Source organism: Arvicanthis niloticus, chromosome 9, assembly GCF_011762505.2.
Source record: "Arvicanthis niloticus isolate mArvNil1 chromosome 9, mArvNil1.pat.X, whole genome shotgun sequence".
Lineage (NCBI taxonomy): Eukaryota > Metazoa > Chordata > Mammalia > Rodentia > Muridae > Arvicanthis > Arvicanthis niloticus.
In genome coordinates, this window is record NC_047666.1 from 29,116,977 (window position 1) to 29,136,915 (window position 19,939).

General features: G+C 46.7%; 1 protein-coding gene across 1 annotated transcript in view; it reads left to right on the plus strand.

Moving 5' to 3' along the window:
* The first annotated feature begins 8,340 nt into the window (after window positions 1–8,340).
* Txnrd3 (thioredoxin reductase 3) overlaps window positions 8,341–19,939 on the plus strand; it is a 33,230-nt gene continuing 21,631 nt past the window's right edge. The window contains exons 1-5 of the mRNA XM_034512361.2: window positions 8,341–8,816; window positions 14,971–15,031; window positions 16,065–16,174; window positions 18,535–18,639; window positions 18,829–18,901. Of these exons, the coding sequence (XP_034368252.1) occupies window positions 8,658–8,816; window positions 14,971–15,031; window positions 16,065–16,174; window positions 18,535–18,639; window positions 18,829–18,901 (508 nt within the window). The 5' untranslated portion in view covers window positions 8,341–8,657. The remainder of the gene's footprint in view (window positions 8,817–14,970; window positions 15,032–16,064; window positions 16,175–18,534; window positions 18,640–18,828; window positions 18,902–19,939) is intronic.

The window sequence follows — 19,939 nt, forward strand, 5'->3', positions numbered from 1 at the left end:
CAGGAAACCTGAACGCCATAGCAAGCTCTAGATGAAGCTGAACTGCATTAAAAAAAAAAAAAAAAAAGGTGCCTGGAGAGAGGAGAGATGGCTCATCAGCTAAGATCACTTGTTCTTGCAGAGGACCCAGGTTCAGCTGCCGTCACCCACCGTCTTTAACTCTAGTTCCGGGGGATCTGATGCCTTTTTCTGGCTTCTGTCTGTACCAGACATGCAAGTGGTACACAGACATACATGCAAGCAAAACAGTCATACATATGACATTTAAAAAAAAACCTGGCTTTTAAAAGGCAATTGTTAAAAATGAAGGCCTATGTGTTTTTTATCTCTTGATCTCTGAATTAAGTTTTCTTCCTTTCTTTACTTTCCTGTTTTCTGCTTTTTTTTTTTTTTAAACCTTATTGTTTCTTATCAGGGTACATCACCTTTTACAATTTTTTAAATTTTATTTTATGTCTATGAGTGTTTTGCCTGCGTACATGTGTATGCCTGGTGCTATCAGAGGCCAGAAGAAGGCATGGGATCCCCTGGGATGTGGACAGATGGTTGTGAGTCATTATGTGGGCACTGGACCCAAACCTGGGTTCTTTGCAGGAAACGTACACTAACTACTAAGCCATCTCTATAGCTCTGAGAAATTTTCTCAGACAAAGACATATGCATAAATGTATAAATACAATAGAAGCATACATTTGCTCCTTTTCCAAATATTATGGTATTTACAAAGACAAAGAAATGGATTTTGACAGCAGTACTTCAAACTGTCTGAGTCTTTTTTGGGTTTTATTAATTACTTATTTTTTCATACCCTATTCTTGTTTCCCTGCTCTTTTCTAAAGATTGAAGATATAATTCTCAAATCTCACGGCTCATGGCTTTACTGTGTGCAATTAAATAGATTTCCTTATGTTCAATGAGTTTTGCACCAATCAAGAAAATCAACTCTTAAGTATCTTTATTATGCATTAAAAGCCCTTGTAACCCGTTGCTCAAATCCCCAGCACCCCCACATCTTGTGAGTCCTCTTCTTGCTGGCCCCTGGCAACCCCCATCTGCATGTGCACAGAGTATTCTTGGCTCTATAGTCTGATTTTAATATATTTCTTTTCAACTAATTAAGAATTACAAGGGATAAGAGGGGATTAATTAGGCCATATCCATCCTAAGAGGCATATACAGAAGAAAAAGACAGTAACTATGAAGGAAGGGAAAGGAACATGGTTATAGTTTCCAGCTTCAGTGTGCCCTAAAGGCCAGGTCCTGGAGGCTTGTTTCTCAGTCTGTAGCACTAAGGAGGGATGGTGAAACCTTTAGGGGTGGGACCTGGTAGGAAGAAGTTAAGTCATTGGAGACATAACCAGGGAGGGGATTTTAGGACCCTTAACCCTTTCCCTTGTCTCTTGGCTTCATTTCATCTTAGATTTTTAAATTCAATTTCTATTTATCCTCTTTTAAAATCAGTGTGACCACATTTAAAAAAAATGTATTTACTTTTTGTCATAGCCGTGATCAAACAGCCATCGAAAAGCAACTTAAGGAAGGAAGGGTTCCTTTCGGCCGCAGTTTGAGGGTGTGAGCCATGATGGCTGGAAGGTGCTCACATCGTGTCCACAGCAGAAGACATACGTGCTGGCGCTCAGCCTTTCTCAGCTTTGTTCAGTCCAGGACCCCACACCATGAAAGAGCAATTCCCACAGTGAAGGTGGGTCTTCCCACCTTGGGTAACCTGATCTAGAAGTCTCCTCGTAGACATGCTCGGAGGATTGTTTCCCTTGAAACTCTAGGTCCTGTGAAGCTGACAACACTCACCATCAAGGCTATAGTCCATTGTCTCCTTCTATTGAAAGGCATGTACGGACAACTTGATTGATGCTTGCTTTAAATGATGCTTGCCACACACGGACAATGGTTTGCATTTTTCTGGAGTTGGGATGACCCTTGACTCACTTTGCGTTTGTCCTTGACACTTTCATGCACTGAATGAGTCTGAATGAGAGAAACTAGTGAACATGTGCCTGCCATTGCCAGCGGGTGTTTATGTTATTGAAGAAAACAAGCTATCAATGCAACGTGAGAAATGGGGGGCGGGGACCGCGCAAAATCATTGTGAGGAACAAATAAACTAACAGGACCAAGCAGAAACTTGTGGTTTGAAAGACAGCCACGTGGATTCCCTCAGTACCGTGGAAACCGTGACAAGCCGGTAGCTCTGGTAGAAATGGTTCAACAGATGGTGTTGGCTTTTTGTGCGGGTAACCAACAAAATATCTGAAACAATTGACTTCAAGGAGGAGATGTTTATTTTGGCTCATGGTGCCTGAGGTGCTTGGTCCTTGTGCTGTGGGACCTGTGGTGAGGTCTCACTGAAGGTGCCTCCTTGTTCTCCCCAAGCTCACCACTGGTGGCAATCACAGGCCAATGAAACGTCTACAGGCAGAGACAGGGAGCTTGTGTGGGACCATGGGTCTTGTGTATATACAAACCACAACCAAGACTAGAAACGAGACAGATAGAAGAAGAATGGGGACATCCCTCTCATTCTATCACCTTCTGTCCTTACTTTCCCCAACCCTGACCCTGTTTGGCCCACAGGGCCATTGTCCTTCTGCTGCCTCATGACATTGCATTAGGTTCCCATTTGTTTTCTGGAGACCATACAGCAGTCCCAGGCCTTGGCCATTGGGCCCTGCTTACTCTGTAGGCATTAAATCTCTCACTGCCATCCACATTTGCATTCCCCAATGTGCCCAGCTGTTCTGCCTCTGCTTGGTTTGTGATGGCTTCTTGGGACTCCAGGGCCAGCCTTCAGTGTGTTAGCACCAGCTCCCATGTATCCCGCTCTGTGAAGCTGCCTCTCCAACCATGCCCTCAGTCTGGGCTTCTCTCTTAAGGACTCTGACTCCTGAACACAGGCTCTGTCATCAAGTCTGTGTTCTACCAGGGCTCTGGCTAGTCACCAAGTGTCTGAGGAGTAAAGGCATTACATGGGTCACACAGGCCCTGGACAGGGCTGGGAGTGTGGGGCAGCTGCTAAACATATGCCTGTATGCCACCTGCCTGCTTTGTTCACACAAGCAAGATAAGGAGAAGGATTCGAGATCCTGACCTTTCATATATGGATGGGAGGAGAAGCGAAGTCACCCAACATCACTACTGTACACACTGCTGATTTTCGATTCTGGTAAATCACTCAGTAAACTTCATATAAGCCAGGCACTATGCTAGACTTTATGGCTAGAGCTGTGGGCCTAATGATGATCTAGTCCCTCCCTCTCCGAGCTCACATGGTAAAGGGGCTGGGGCAGACAGTAAAGAGCAAACCTTTAAGTCAACATGGTGGCACACTGTGGTCTAGCACTTGAGAGGTAGAGGCAGGAGAGTCTGGAAGTCAAGCTCATTCTTGGTTCCTAGTGATTTTAATTAAGTCCAGCCTCAGCTGCTGTACGAGTCATGGTTCTCTGAAGAAATAGAGCTAATGAAATGAAGAAAGATGATAGGTAGACAGACAGACAGACAGACAGACAGGCAGGCAGGCAGGTTAGAGATATGTTAGGTGGGGATGTATTAGAGACGCTAATTGGCTGTGGTCTGAGAAGTCCAACAGTGACTGTCTCTGAACAGTAGTTGTTCAGCCCATGACGCTGGATGTCTCAACAGTCTAAATCTGGCACTCGGTACTCCTAGAGAGCTGGTTATCTTCAGTCCACCTATGAATCTCAAAGAAGTTAGTTCTAAAACCAGCAAACAGATGCCCCAACAGCAGGACAGATGGGTTTTCCAGAGAGAGAGTCGGGGCAAGTAGGTGAAAAGCAAACTTTCTTTCCTCTGTGTCTCCTCTGTGTCCTTTTATCGGGCTGCCACCAGAAAAGCTGACCCAGATTAGGGTGGATCTTCCGGCTTCAAATATTATGATCACGAAAATTCGTCACTGGAGCACTGAGCTGCTTGGGTGTTTAATTGATCTCAGACGTAGTCAAACTGACAGCGATATTAGCCAGCACTGCCGAGTAAGAGCTTAGCTCAAATCCAGTCGTAACCGGAGCATTTCCATCAACGGCTTGGGTTCCTTATGCTCTACCCAGACAGACCTCATGAACAGGCAAGAAGCTCTCGCCATGCCCGTTAGCAGAAAGTGGTGGCAGTTAGGCAGGTGGGAGCATCCGCAGGTAGCGCCAGCCTCATGGCCTGCCAGCCTCAGTAATGGAACCCTTAACATAGCAAGCTTCCCAGAGGGGGTGGTGTGAGAATTCCCCAGCCTTTGTAACAGCTCTGTGTAGGTCTGGAAATCAGGTGAGGTTTTCTAGTCCTTAGCACTGGGCACTGTGATAGCTCAGTGTGGCGCCTGAGACCCTTGGCCTTCTAGTTCCTGGAACCCCTCTGGTGACCAGGGCTGCTGTTTATGTTTCTGGCTCCTTCCTGCCTTCTATCTTCAGTCTCACTCTCTTTCTCTTGTTGCCTCTCTACTTTCTACTGAATGTGAAGTGTCCCCACGGGCTTGTGTATTTGAACAACTGGTCCCCAGCTCCTGGTCACAGTCTAGGGATGTATTGCTCACAGGACTGTGAGGATGGAGCTTATGGTAATAGGCTGAGTTCCAGCCGGAGCCTCACTGTGTCCTGGCTGACTGAGATGTGAGCAAGCTGCCTATTGCCCCAGCCACCTGAAAGTCATACACCTTTCCTGCCACTAGTCTGAGGGCAGGAAATGAAGTCTTCTCCACTGAATTGCTTCTGTTAGGCATTTTTCCCAGTGACAGGGAAAGAAATGAACACAGCTGCCCCTCTTTCTTCCCCAGGGCCCCCTCCCAGCTCAGCCTGCAGGCTGCCCAGCTTTTGTGGCCCCAATCCTTGTTGCCATGTCACCTGCTGCTTCTTTGTCTATATTACCCCCTCAATCCACACTACCAAGGGAAGACCACTCTGGGGGAGCCTAATGCTGCAACACCATGGGAGGCAGCACAGGAGGGGGTTCCCAAGGCAGCTCACCAAGTGCGCATGAACAGACTGCTTATGTCATCCAAGAAGGGGTGTCTGGATCGATCACAGCCATTGGCTTGTGTGTGTACCAACCATAGCCTTGGCACTGAGCATCAGTCCCTTGGACTACTTGATGACACCCATATCTGACACCGCTAAAGTGTCCAAGAACCTGAGACAAATTGCATCATGACCCTAGGGGAAAACCTACCTATTCTGGACCAGTATTCTGCTATAAAGGAACAAAGCAATAAAATGACTCCTAATGACATCGATGTACACATAGAACAGTGTGCCACTCAACCCTCACCAGAGAGGCTTCTTCTTGCAGTGGATAGTAATTAACACAGCGACCTGCACAACAGGACAATGTGCAGAGAGGGAGAGATGTTGGAGCACTCAGTTGTAAATGGGATGGCTTCATTAAACCCTTCCCTTCAGGGTTCTATGCAGAAGAGAAGGCAGAAGATTGTAGGAGCCAGAGGTGATAGACGACTCCAAGGAAACAAGTCTTCTAGGCACAAGACTGATGCACATATGAGCTCAGAGACTATGACACCATGCACAAGGCCTACAACAGGTTCCAACCAAACAGATCCTGTTGGGAGCCGCAGTGAGCGTGTCAGCATTCGCCATTCCAAGGTGGTGCGGGCATCTTGTCCTCCCACTAGTAAACAATTAACTGCGCCGGTGCAAAGGCAGAAAGCGCGCCAAAGTCACTGGCCAATCCCGAGGCATAATATTGGGTGATGAGTGAACAGCCAATCAGAAGTGAATACGTCACTCTAGGGTGTATTTAAGCTGTGCCTCTTCCTGTCTTTGCCCCTTCCGCGGTCTTCACTTCTGCTGATACAAGATTAAAGCCTCGCTGTGGTAACCACCCGAATTCTGCCTCTCGTGTCTCTCTTCTACGGGCGAAAGGGGACACGGGAGGCGCGCGGAACAAGATCCCAGGGTCTTAAGCTGTGGGTCAGGACACCACGTGGCGATACATATGAAATGTGTAGGTTGTGGAAAATTTGACAGCAGTGAAATGTTTCTGAAGGGGCTGGAAAGATGCTAGTCAGTGAAGGGCACTTCCTGCTTTTACAGAGCATCCGGGTTTGGTTCCCAGCACACACACATGGTAGCTTCCAAATATCTGCAATTCCAGTTCCAGGAGATCTGATACCACTGCTGACATCTATGGGTTCTTGTATACATGTGGTGTACATACATGTACTCCACAGGCTTGCAGGTGCACACCCCCCATACCCACACCCACACTCATATTCTGAGATTTCTGAAAGCCCAACAACTAATTCAAAATCAAAACATAATGAATCAAAGGTGATCCTGCCAGGTAGGGCTGACCAGTGTTGTGTTACCTGTGTTACCTGACTTCCGTGGGACAGCCTTGGATGAACACAACACATGCATGCATGTTGCCCTGTACATCACATCAAACCTACACACAGCCCATAAACACTGCCTGAAACCTTGCCTCAGAATGGAAGACTGGAGTATTGCACACTGCGGTGTTCTTAAGTCCACAGCAAATTCTTCTATTGCTATAAAAATGAATGATTTAATTACAGAAAACAAAGAATTTTAATATCTTCCTCCCGGCATTCCTCAGCATGTAAGGAACAAATTAGTGTATATTTAGATTTGTATTGTGTTAGAATGTTTGATTTCAAAAATTGCTATTTGAGCTGCATACTTAAGTTTCATAAAAAAAATCATTAAATGAGTGTTGGCTTGGGATTAGAGCAGAACTTCCAACCATTTCTGAGATAGCTCTAAACACTCTTTGTATTTATGCAAAGCTACACTCTCAGTATTGACAATTATAAAATTAAAATATTGATCAAATATGAAAAACAGTGACAATATTCTACCTTGTATGGTATCAAATTTTCAGCCAAGATTTGTTTTATGTAAAAATAATCAACCCTATTCATACATCTCATTAGAATGTAAATTTGCTCTCATCTTTAATAAAGGGTGAAACTATAAAGATACCTAAGATTTTTTTAAAAAAATAAAATTCATTATGATTTATTACCAGTAAACATTTGTGAATCTGTTTAATATACATACATGTTTAAGATCACGTGAAACTGTTCAAGTTAAAAGGGGTTGCAAGTGAAAAAGATCTGAGCTTTTGTAGGGTCTCTTAGGGTTCAAAGGCTGGTGATAACAAGTCTGGCTCAAATGTCTGAAACAGGCCTGGCTGAGCCTACCCTTCAGACGGGGCACCAGCTACTCTGGCTGTGTAGTTTTCTCAAGGCCTCTGTGAAGTGAGTATTCCAGACCACAGGTGCTAAGGATAGTCTAGCTAACTGACTAACAGTGGCTGTTAATTAGACTTCATGTCTTTGCTTATTTACAGGAAGATGAACTTCAGAAGGAGTACTTACAGTAATAACTTTAAAACTTGAGCCTGGGAGAGAGCTCAATTGATAAAATGTTTGCATACTGAATGTTCTTATTTGACAGAGAACAAGAAAGTTAGCTCTCCAGCCTTCTTTCCAAATGGTTCCTGTGTTGGGGATGGCTTGAGAACACGTTGTGCCCTAGTTACTTCCTGTTGCTGTGATAAAACACTGACCAAAAACAACTTAGGGAAGGAAAGGGTTTATTTGGGGAAAATCCCAGGTCACAGTCCATTATTGGGAAAAGTCAGAAAACCCAAGGGGCAGAAGCTGACGATGGAGGAATGCTGCTTATGGGCATGCTCTCTTACCACCTAGGACCACCTGTCCAAGGTGGCACCCCCTCTTCAGTGGGCTGGACACCGCCACATTTCTCACTAATCCGAAAATATTCCACAGGCTTGCCTACAGCCAATCTGAAGGAAGCATTTCCTCAGCTGAGTCTCTTTCCAGGTGACTCTAGTGTCCAAGTTGACAAAAACTAAGCAGCATACTGTCATAGTGAATGGGTGTGGATTGAGGGGTTAGGGAGGTAGTGACCTAGGAACCTCATATTAACACTGAATTGCACTAGGAATTTTTTATTCAGCTTCAGTAATGCAAATGTAAAAAAAATCAGTATTTCCTAGATAGGTTTTAGTCACATTTCCTGAAATAAAGTGAAGAAAGACATCTACCCTTCCTGAAAAGCACCTATTTTGACATTAGTGGAGAATCAGGAGTGGAAGGAACTGTGGAGAGGCCTCTGGGCGGCAGAAACTGTGGCAAAACGATAATGAAAACAGTAATTACAAGAATAGCAGAGCACGATACTGCGCCTTTGAAAATGGCAAGTGACTGTCACTGTGCCACTGGGCGGTAGACTGAGTAGTTTGCAGGCTCCCGGGGCTGCCTGCGCTAAGGGGGTGTAGCTTATCCCTGTAGAGGCCTTGGAGGTGGGACAAAGCTTTCCCGGGGGCGTGGCTGGTCGGTAGGCGGGCCCTCTCCGTGGGTCGCGCGGTCGGGGGCGTGGCCCCGTAGCTGTCCGGTGCGCCCGCGGCCAGTGCGTAGCGTTCTCAAGTTCTCAGCGGCTTTGCCGGCGTCGTTCCCTAGGCGGCCGCCCGCGTCCCGGTTCGTCAGCAGGTCCGGCTCTGCCGGGAGCGACAACGAAGCCCTGGAGAAGCCACCGTCCCCGCCGCCGCCTCCTCGGGCGCAGACCTCGCCGGGGCTGGGGAAGGTTGGAGTCGTCCCCAACCGCCGCCTGGGTGCTGTCCGTGGCGGCCTCATGTCGTCGCCACCTGGACGCCGCGCCCGCCTGTCGTCCCCCGGGACCAGCCGCCCGTCCACGGAGGCCCGCGAGGAGCTGCGGCGCCGCCTGCGGGACCTCATCGAGGGCAACCGGGTGATGATCTTCAGCAAGAGTTACTGTCCACACAGCACGCGGGTAGGCGGGGCCGGCCGTAGCAGAGCTCTGGGGCGGGGCCTGATGGGCAGGGTCTAAGTAATCCCGGTGGGAGGAGGGAAGGGAAGGTGAAGACTGGACCTGGAGAGCGGGCCTGGGAGGAGCCGGATCTCGGGTCGGCTCCGGGGGTCTGAGCACTCCCAGTGGGCGGGTCGAAGCCAGGGCTCAGTAGTTAGCGCTTGGTGGGCGGGGTCTGAACAAGGTTGGTGGGTGGGGCGAATCGGAGGTCTGTGGGAGTTCCTGATGGGCGTAACCGGAATAGGGTCTGGGCGGGGCTCATTGGGCGGGATGGAACCATGATACGGGCCCTGGTGGGCGGGGCTGATAGGGTCTGAGTGGCGCTCAGTGGGCGGGACCTAGTGGATGGGGGACGGGTCTGGGTGGAACCTAGTGGGCGGGCGGGCCTGAGCAGAAGAAGGTGGAAGGTGGGCGGGGCCTGAGGGTGGGCGGAGTAGGGCTTTTGTAGCGCTTTCACTGGCTTCATTGCCTACCTGCTCTGAGTCACTACTGGTCCCAGGAAGTAGCAACCTAGGGAAATACTTGCTTTCCAGCCTGATATGGGCTTTAGTTTATAAACATTAAAAAAAAAAAAAAACCCAACATTTAAAATTGTTGTCTTACTAAAACGGAAGTGCGAGGGATGGCGAGGTGAAGCTGGATCTAGATCCCATTTGTTAAGAAGCGTGTTTGGTTCCTTGACCAGGTTTCAGAACTAGCTGGGGCCTTGTAAGATGAAGGTAGAGGAGGTTGTAAGAACCATGGAAGTTGTGGCTAGTTTAATCTTTGTTGTACACTCTGTAATTTGGGGCTGGGTGGGCATTTGGCTTCGTTTGCATATTATGAGTTAAAAATAAACTTATAGACATCATTGGAAGGAAGATGCAAGATGGGGTTGTTCAATATCTTGATGTTTACTTAACATTATGAGAAAGTTGAAACAATAAGGGCCAGGTGTGTAACTTAGTGGGAGCAAGGCCCTGGCTTCCGTTTCTAGCACAATTTAAAAGAAAAAAAAAATAGATGCTGAGGCAGAAGGATCATGAATTTAAGGCCAGCCTGGGCTCCTATTAAGAGTCCTAGTACAAGAAACAGAACGAAATGGTGCCAGCTCTAGGACCCAAGTTCCATCCCCAGAACTCATATAAAAATGATGGCATAGTGGAGCACTTTACCTCAGTGTATAGAAGACAGAGACAGGTAAGTCCAAACTACCCAGCCTGTATGCGTCAGGCCAGTAAGAGAAGTTATTGGAAAGAAAGTAGACTGACAGTCTTATGGGAGTGACACTTGAGGTTGTCCTCTGGCCTGTATAGCTGCAAGTGTGCCTGCATGCAAAGATACACACAGTCACACACACATTAAAAATATGTATTTATTTTAAAAACTAATAAAATGCTGCTAGCAGCATGGAGACTCCAGGATGTTTCCTCCCTCCCCCCAGGGTTAGCCACATTCCTTACTCTTCTCTGAGAGGTATCTGATGTTGCACATCACTAACAGTGAGCGCTCTGTTCCTTTGGCCTGTGTGGGCCTTATGTGAGTAGTCACATGTTTTACAGCTCTTCCCTCAGCAGTTTTTCTTGGAGACTCATGCATGTTAGGACCTGTGGCTCTGTTTCATTACTCTCTCTGCTGTGATGTTCCCTAGGCTAACAATGAACTTGGGGTAATCCTCCTGCCTCTGTCTCTCAACTGTGAGGATTACAGGCATGAGGCACTGCAACTGGCTTAATATTTGGATCTTAAAAGCAATATGGATAGATACCTTTCCTTGGACACATCTGGAAGCACACCCCTGGCCAACATACCTAATTGCTTTTGAGCCACACTTGATCTTTGCCAAAAAGCCCAGAAGCGATGGGTGTCTTTCATTGATTCATGGAGTTGGTCACAGCAGCAGGGCGTTTTCAAGTACTTACACTAATTTGGCCTCTGCTGGTGTCCCCATTCTTGCTCTCCAGCCGTGGTAACAGCGGCTGCGTTACCCCTTTGCAGTTCTGGCAGGTAATGTTTTTCCGTTGAAGTTTTCATTTCCCTAATGAAGCTCAGGGTTATGGCTCCCTTGAGGAGTTTTCTCTTGTGAACCACCAATACCATTGTCTTCTTGTTTGTCTTTTGTTGTGCTGATTTGCAGGCTTTCTTTATGTACTATAAATACTAATCCTTTGGTTATATATTGGGAAATCTCGCAGACTCTCATGATTGAGTTTCCACTTTCCTTTCATGGTGTGTGGTTTTCCAGTCTTATTTAGGACCCCTGCTTTAGTCTTTGCAGTCATAAACCCATTGGCTCCTGCAGGTTTTGTAGTATGACTTCTACACTTGTTCTTTTTAACCCACTGGGAGTTGCTGTTGGTGAAGCCCAGTTACACTGGGGAGTCCCTTCTTTATATTGGCCGGATCTTCATATGTGCTGGTCTCTGTCTTGGTGTGTATATTGGTTTATAGTGGGGAGCAAAACATTTCCCGAGGTAGGATCTCTTACTAGCCCAAACTGGACTTGAACTCTGCAGCCTTTTCTGCTTCTGTTTGGATGATAGGTCTTCCAGCTTGTTCCTGGGTACATCCAAGAAGCCTGTCTTTTGGCAACCATTCACTGGCTGATTTTGTGGCAGTTTGTTCATGGGCCTATTAAATGCATCACCCACAATCCATTGCGGTTTCCACATATGTTCCCTACAGAAGCAACAAGAAAGATTTGTCCCTTCATTGAAGTGGTTATGCTGTTTAACAAGCATTAGTTATTGGGTACTTAGCACTGTAGAGACATGAACATGGATGGATCTGGCCCCCAGGAACTCAGAATAGCTGAGCCGTCACCAGCCAGCTCTCACGTATAGAAAAAAATGCTCATGACAAATAAGGGCTGTAGCAATGAGGGATAAAACAGTAGTTACTTTAGACAACCTACCTGTGCAGGCTAAGAGAAGGACAGGTGGGCTTCTCCTTCTGGGTTAAGAGGAGGTCTCCTTGTGAGAGGAGGCACACGACATAGTAATTGATGTCAGTAAAGAAAGGAGAGGGCAAAAGGCAGGATGTGTGACTCAATAGAAGGATTAAAGAGAACTGGGGTGGGCTTCCCTGGAAATGGCTGAAATTTAACTTCAAAAATTGTTAAGTGTTTCATGATGTTTTACCATAAATGTGGACTTAAGAATATGGTAAAGAACTGTTACTCCCGACCAGCAAGGATCTGACCTGGCCACCACACAAAACCTAGTAAGCCATGGGGACAGATGGATTCAAAGGCAAGTTGTAGTTAAAGGATATGTACAGGATAGCTCGAACTAAACTAGGGCAAATGCCTTGATATATATATATATATATATATATATATATATATATATATATACACATTTGTCATATCAGTAGAGTAGAGGCCAGTGACATTAGGTGTGGGGAGTAGAGGAAACCCTGAATAGGTGAACTTCTGAGTGAATGTTTGCTTTTGACGTTGGTAACAGCCATGTCAAGAGCTCCAAAGCCTGAAACCTTTGGGAAAGTTGCCAAGCCTTCCCCGGCTATGCTCAGGGAAAAAGCAAGCCTTCACTCCTGGTTGGAGCACTAAAGTAGATAGCGTGCACATAAAATGCCCATCAGAGCTTCCCTCTCCTAGCCCCTTTTCTACAGCCTTGACAACTGCTCCCCTCCAGAGACTGCTTCTACCAAGATTAGCAAAATCTGTGTCCTGGTTTCAGCTGTATGCAGCAGTCCTGCCTGTCATCCCCCACTGTCAACTCTATGTCTATATGATAAAATGCTTGGGGTGGATGCCAAGGTTTCTCCATCTGAGGCTCCAGACCACCATTCCTGTGTATCTGTGTGTTTGTCTTTTCTTCATTCCCCTGCCACCCTGAGTCAGGTTCATGTCCCCTGAGCCACGTGCAAGGCCTCAGCAATTAGAAAGAGCCATGTTGTTGGCCACCATCATCACAGTCTATTTCCAGAACTTTGAATCTGAATTCTAAATCCATCAACACAGTAACTAATGTTTCCACCTTCCCAGCCCTCACAGAGCACCTCCCAAAGATGAGTTTGACCACTCCAGGTGCCAAACAGAAGTGACACCATTCAGTGGTTGGCCTTTTGCTTCTGGCTTGTTTTGCTTAGTGTAATATCTGCAGGGCTTGCCTGTCTTACAATGTGAGCTGGAATTTTCCTTGTTCTTAAGGGTAAATAATGAGCCATTGTGTGTGTGTGTGTGTGTGTGTGTGTGTGTGTGTGTGTACACGTACATGTACCTACCTTGCCTATCACTCCATGCACCAGTTGATACTTGCCTTGCTTTTGACTGTTGTGAGCGATGCTACAATGAACACGAGAGCACAAGCACCTGTTACAGAGAATCTTGAGTTGTATTTTTCTGAGGAACTGTTCTTTTCTATGGTGACTTCCCTCATTTACTGGCAGACTAGCTTGTCTCTCTAATGCAGTGATCCTTAACCCTCTGGAGCGGGTATGGAAAGACCCTTTCACAGGGGTTTCCTGAGACCACTGGAAAACACAGATATTTACATTATGATTCACAGCAGTAGCAAAGTTAGTTATGAAGTATCAACAAAAGTAATTTTATGGTTGGGAGTTATCATAACGTCAGGAAATGTAGTAAAGTCACGTCCTGAGAAAGGTTAAGAACTGCTGCTCTAAAGGCTGTTGCCTCTCCTAGTTCTCGCCTGCCCATCTCCATTGCCTTTGAGATGGAACTTCCACATGGCCTATTTCAAAAGAAGTCACCCAGGAGTTCTCTGCTATTGTGGCCTGCCTCTTTGCCTTGTATGATGTTCTTGAGTTGGAGGTGGGGACAGTGACCTAATTCTCAATGAGTGGCACCTAGCTTCATGAGCAGGTTTCTTAATGGGCCTGTAGCCTCTGGTCACCTTGGCTTACCTTTCTCTTCCTGGGACTTGACCTTACACAGATAGCATGGTATTTTCCACCAGCCACCTAAGTAGAACATTTGACCTCTCATTTGACAGGAGGAAGGGAGCCCCTGTTTTGAAGCTTTTGTGACTCAGAGCTGTGGTGGAGCTGAGGAGTGCTGGTGACCTGCCGTTTGAAGAGACACTATTTTTGGGGCTACATTCACTTGAAATAGAGTTCTGCCAGGAGAAGAAGGGGCAGGTCCAGGCACCTGGGCCACAGCCTCTGCTTTTCCTGAGACTTTGGAAAGTTTTCTGGAATAAATGTTCGTTTGCTGAATGCTCATAAGGAATCTCCAAAACCTGAAAGGGTCACTCTTAGATAATTATTATGGTTATATGTCTCCAGGTTTTATCTCAGGGATAGAGGGAGTTGAAGGGTGGTCTTATAAAATGGCTGTAGGAAGACCAGTGGCTGCCATTGGAAGAACTGGAGTAGGTGAAGCCGATGGTGGCAAGAGCATGAGCTAGAGTTACTGTTGGGAACTAGAAAGGAGAACAGTTCAGGACTCAGCCATTGCAGGCATTGGGTGGGTGGTGGGGAGGATAGTATGACCTGGAAGATGTCCAGAAGGCTGGTGTTCTGGTGAAACCTAGCCAGAGCTTTGCACAGTGGTTATGGTGCAGATTCAACGCTCTGAGTGATGCCCACACTGTGGTCTCACATCTTATCTAAGTGGCCAGACTCTGGGGTGCTTTCCTTAATCCCAGTTGGAAATGGGCAGCAGTTAAACTTTCACCATGCTCCTGATTTCTGCTCCAGAGGGCAGAGCGTGTGTTTGTCTGGTTCATTGTTGCATCTTGTGGACTTGGAACTGCGGTTGACTGGTCCTAGGTGCCTCATGGTTGATTTAGTTGGACAGACTTAATGGCTGTTGAGAGGAAGCACAGAAAGGAAATGATATGGTTGAAGAAGATTTGCACTGAGGCGTGGCACCCATAGAAGAATGCCAGGAACCCGCCCTGTGCCAGAAAATAGATTTGGGCAGGAAAGTCGATTAGGAGTCATAAGGAGGCCAAGAGTAGAACAGAGGTGGCAGACTGGTCTAGTCTGGGGAACTATAGAAAGGGAAATATGATAAAACTGTTGGCCACACTCAGGTCCCTAAGGATAACCCATGTCGGACAACATCTCTCATTACCATATGTGACATGGGCACCCTTCAAAGCTGCTGAACCTTTTGAGAGCATGAAGCTGACAAGGGTCTCTCTTACAGGTTAAAGAACTCTTTTCGTCCTTGGGAGTGGTCTATAACATCCTGGAACTTGATCAAGTTGGTGAGTGGCCGTCAGTACATGCTGCTGTTTGTAGTGAATGCCAACATGACTGCTCTTTCCCATGGGCTTTCCAACTCCGTCTATTTTCACATCTTCCTATCAAATGAGCCCTTTTTATTTGTATTCAGCCACACAGATGATGAACCTTCAAAGGACGGTTGATAAAGAATTTCCATGGTTGAGGCAGGCCATGGGAGGAGCCGTAGGCTGCTAACTCTAAAGTGTTTGAGGTATTTCATCCTTGCCCGCCAGCATTCTACAGACTAGATTAGGCTGTCCTAACAAAAGGAATCCACTCCATTTCCTGATTTCTTACTCTGGGGAAGAATATCGTACATGTTCACCTTAGTTTTGAATCTTTGTCATCCATGGTGGGACAGTCACCGAATGCTTCAAAGTTTCTGCTGTTTGCCAGAATTTGGGATATGATAGTGACCAGAATAAAGTTCAACTTTGCCTTCATGGCATGCCAGCTTATCACCAAGTTATCCTGGTGAGGTGAGTCCTGGTGTGTCACAAGTCCTAAGTGTCATGGCCCAGCTGTATTTTCCAAGATGGAGGGTGAACTGCAGACCACACTCAGGAAAACTTCTAAATGTGATGGTAGGAAGTGTTTTCTTGGGAGCCATTGTGACAGGTTCCACTTGGGGTTTGCCTTCTTAAAGGACACTTGTCCTTGGTCGCAGCACGTAAAAGCTAACCCAGATGCTTTGTTTTGAAAGGAATCCATGGGTGGGCCTTTGGGTTTAAGGTGTCCTCTGAAGGCTTGGTTTTCCCATCTTAAGTTGTCTTTTCATAAAGTCTGGAGCAGTGGGCTGTCATGGATGGGAAAGCCACGAGCAGTGGAGCACTGGTCTGTCATGGATGGGAAAGCCATGAGCAGTGGAGCACTGGCCTGTCATGGATGGGAAAGCCATGAGCAATGGAGCACTGGGCTGTCATGGATGGGAAAGCCACTAGCAGTGGAGCACTGGAAGGCTTGAATTCTGCAAGGGCCCTTTATGGTGTCTTCATATACTGTTTTATTCTTTAGATGACGGGGCCAGTGTTCAAGAAGTGCTGACAGAAATCAGTAACCAGAAAACGGTGCCCAATATTTTTGTGAATAAAGTGCATGTGGGTGGATGTGACCGAACTTTCCAGGTAATGATGTTAATCAGACACGGTCCTCAACACTGTGTGTTCACACTGTAATTTAATCAGAGTCAATGGGAAGTAGCAGTGGAAAGGCACAGGGGCTGGCTATGGGATAATCCTGAAGACTTCAACGGAAATGAGATTTTCCACCAGTAATGCCTGAGAAGTTATACAATGCTGACCACCAGGCTCTGGAGGGCTGTTCTTTGCCTGAAGTCAGAGCAGCTGTAGCCTTCATAGGCCTGGGTCTACTACCACTGGTGTGTGCATGTGTGAGTGTGTGTGCGTGCATATGCACACGTGCCTATGTCTGTGTGTGTGTGTGTGTGTGCGCGCGTGTGCGCGTGTAGTATCATGAGACCCATGAGGGATTCATAGTGGCTCAGGAGCAGCTCATGACTCATGGGGTGTCTTGTGAGGCCCCACCTCTTCCTAGAGATAGATAAGCTGTTAATTAGCAGGAAGACAGTAGTCTTATACAGTAGTGTAGCTGACAGCAAGTTGCCCACTCTCCTATCAGCAGCCCAGTGAAAACGTGTAAGTTCACTAAACGATACCTGGAATCATCTCTTTGTTTTGCCTTATTGAAGGTGAACCTCTGTTCCATATTTGTTTCCATATTCTCAGGAAGAGTGACAGGTGGGTCACTGGGGCCAGGGCAAGTCTTTTCCTCCTGACAGAGTGAAGCAGACTGCTTCCCAGCAAGAGTTGGTCAACACAAACATCATTGTCTAGGGAATTATAATTCTGTCAAGACTGCCAATACTGGGTGGAAAGCACGTGGCCTTTAACATAATTCTTAAAATGCAGGAAACACAGGAGCCATTTTGGTAGAGAGTGACAGATTAAAACTGGGTGTTTATGGAGTGTGGCTCAAGAGTAGGGTGGCTGCCTAGCATGTGTGAGGTTCTGGGCATGGTTTCCCTTTGATGTTTATTAAATAGGGTCCTTATTCTATAATTAGTTTTTTTTTGTATTACAATTCAGTTCTATTTTAATCCCTTATGTATGTAAGCACAAGTAACCAATGATTGACTAAGTACGTATCTGAGATTTAATTAAGAGTACTTTTTGTCTGGGAGGATTGTCATGTTGACTGTTAATCCCTGATTCACATAATTATGCAGTAATAGCTCTGTTGTCCTGGAAGTGTCTCAACATGGCCTAGGCAATAAGTACTAGCCCCCTTAGCACACTGTCTAGCACTGTCAGTCCCAAGCTTGAAGATGATACCAGAGAATATGGATCTGGAATTCGAGGAGGTGGATTTTCCTGAGTCACATACACTAAGAAGGCCAGGGCAGTTTTTTTTTTTTCTACATTTTAAAACCATCCCAGGCACCATTCCTCAGTGGTCACATAGTTCCTTTGAATCCTGATGGTTATGTGCAAAGCACCTGGGCTGGTTCACAGGCAGGGCTAGCTCTTATCTGTTGCTTCCAAGGCAACAGGCTTTGCATGAAGACAATGTTTCTGGGTCACTTACCTGACTTCAGCCTATGGGCAGATTCTCATCAAGGGGTAAAATAGACAAGAAACCCCAGAGCCTACTTTATGGCCATTGGGAACAAAACAGTGACACGTGTGTTGTAACAGACATCCCCCGCCCCCAAGCACAGCAGTGGGATGTAGGTAGGTTTGGTAGCCTACATGAAGGTGCATAAGAGCCAGGTTTTGAATGAAGACTAGTCCAGAGGAACAAGGACTTGAAAAGTGACACTTGATCATTTCACCATGGAAAGTGGCCTTGTTTGACACTGATAGCAAGCCCAGCCCTCTGGTCATTCAACACATGATTAACGATCAGAATATCTAGGTCACGGTGGACATAAATGTTTGTATCTGTTGGCATAAGCTGTACTGTACTTAAATCTAGATAGGTGTACAATCTCAACAGGAATGTTTGATCCATTGTTCCTGAGGCTGTCCTCCCCCTACTCCCCTTTCTTGTTTTGGTGCCAGGAATCAAACTCAGGGCCTTATATTCCCCGACTAAGCTAAATCCCCCTGCTTTGAGTGATTTTTAAAAAAAGATTTATTTTTAATTTTTAAGTATGTGTATGGGCGGAGAGGGGAGAGAAAGTGTAGGCGTGTGTGCCAGCAGGGGTCAGAAATGTCAGTTTCGAGCACTTGTGTGCCCAGCACTTGTGTGGTGTGTGCCAGCAGGGGTCAGAAATGTCAGCTTCGAGCACTTGTGTGCCACCCATTGTGGGTACTAGGAACTTAACTCAGTTCCTCAGCTACAGCTCTTATCTGTGCTCTTGACAGATGAGCTGTTTCTCTAGCTTCAGATTTGTTTAGTCAAAGAATCTAAGCTGAATGTAAATGGAGTCATGTGGTATTCTGTCCCCTTTGGTAATCCGTAGGCACATCAGAATGGTTTGCTGCAGAAGCTTCTTCAGGACGACTCGGCTCATGATTACGATCTCATCGTCATCGGTGGGGGCTCAGGCGGCCTCTCTTGTGCCAAGGTGGGAGCATGAGTGGCCCATTATGACTTTTCAGAAAGTTAACTGTAATCGCGCATTCTACGCTTTTATAACAGCTGGTTCAAAGCGGGGTGGGAAGGAGAATGGTATCTGGAAAATTCAGATGTTCACTTGAGAGAAAAATGGGGCAAGAAGGTGACAAGGTACCTTTCCCTGTGCTTGTTCTTGTAGGAAGCTGCCAACTTAGGAAAGAAGGTCATGGTGCTAGACTTCGTGGTCCCATCGCCTCAGGGCACATCCTGGGGTAAGTTCCTGCTTGTCCTCTGCTCTAACAGGCAGCCTCTTTCCTGTCATCTCAGGCAACGCACCCCAGTCTCAGTAGGGTGAGCTGTCCATGGGTGTTGGCTCTGTAAAGGAACACGCAAACAGTTCAGCTTTACAAAGAGAAGGTGGTTCTGTGGCCCACGCTTCTGCCATAGATTTTGCATGTGTGTGCGAGTGCCCTCATTGTTGCAGGCACAGTGTATATGCTGTGTGTGTCCTGGTCACTTTCCTTTTCCGTCTCAGGCTCACAGCTGGGCTTGATGGCTGTATAGTGGCTGCCACTGTCAGTGTCCACTGTTGTTGCCCTTTGGTTGCAGGAACAGCACATGGGGTCCCTGCTGTGCACCTTGGCTGTGGGCTGCAGGGCAGAGTGTGCACCTTGCTCTGTGTGTGTGTGTATGTGTGCATGTGTGGTCCCCCCCCCCTTCTCAACAAAACAGAGCATACAGATTTTGTATAGAATGTTCATTCATGATTCAAGTGCATTCTTTTGTCTCTGGTCTGCTCTGGGCCAGATGCCTGACATCTGGTCATCTCTGTTTCTCTTGTTTCAGACTGGGTTTTGTCAGTTTGGAACAGTAAGGGGATGGGGGAGGGAAGCTAGGGTCCTGGTATGCTAAGCCTCATCATCTGGAAAGCCACACATGGTCAGTGCCACTGGCTCTGAGTCCTTCCCTCCCTCTGGCTTCTTGCCCCTTCTCATGGTCACGACCCTTGCTCACTCTGGGTACTGCTCTGTCTATGCACTCTTCTGTCTAAACTGCATTATCATTGCTCTATGGACTCTGTTCTGTACCCAGCCTGATTATGTGTTTTTGTTCCACTCAGAATCATAATAGACAAAGTATGAAAAAAAAGCGTTTGAAATTCAAGCTAATTCAAAGCTTTAGTCTGGAATTCCCAGGGTGCAGCAGGGCTTCTTGCTCCTTGACTTGTCCAGGTGCCTACCCATGGCCTTTTCCCTCCTTCTGACTCTTCCCCTCTTTTCTCCTCTTTCATCCAGAAACGATCCTACTAA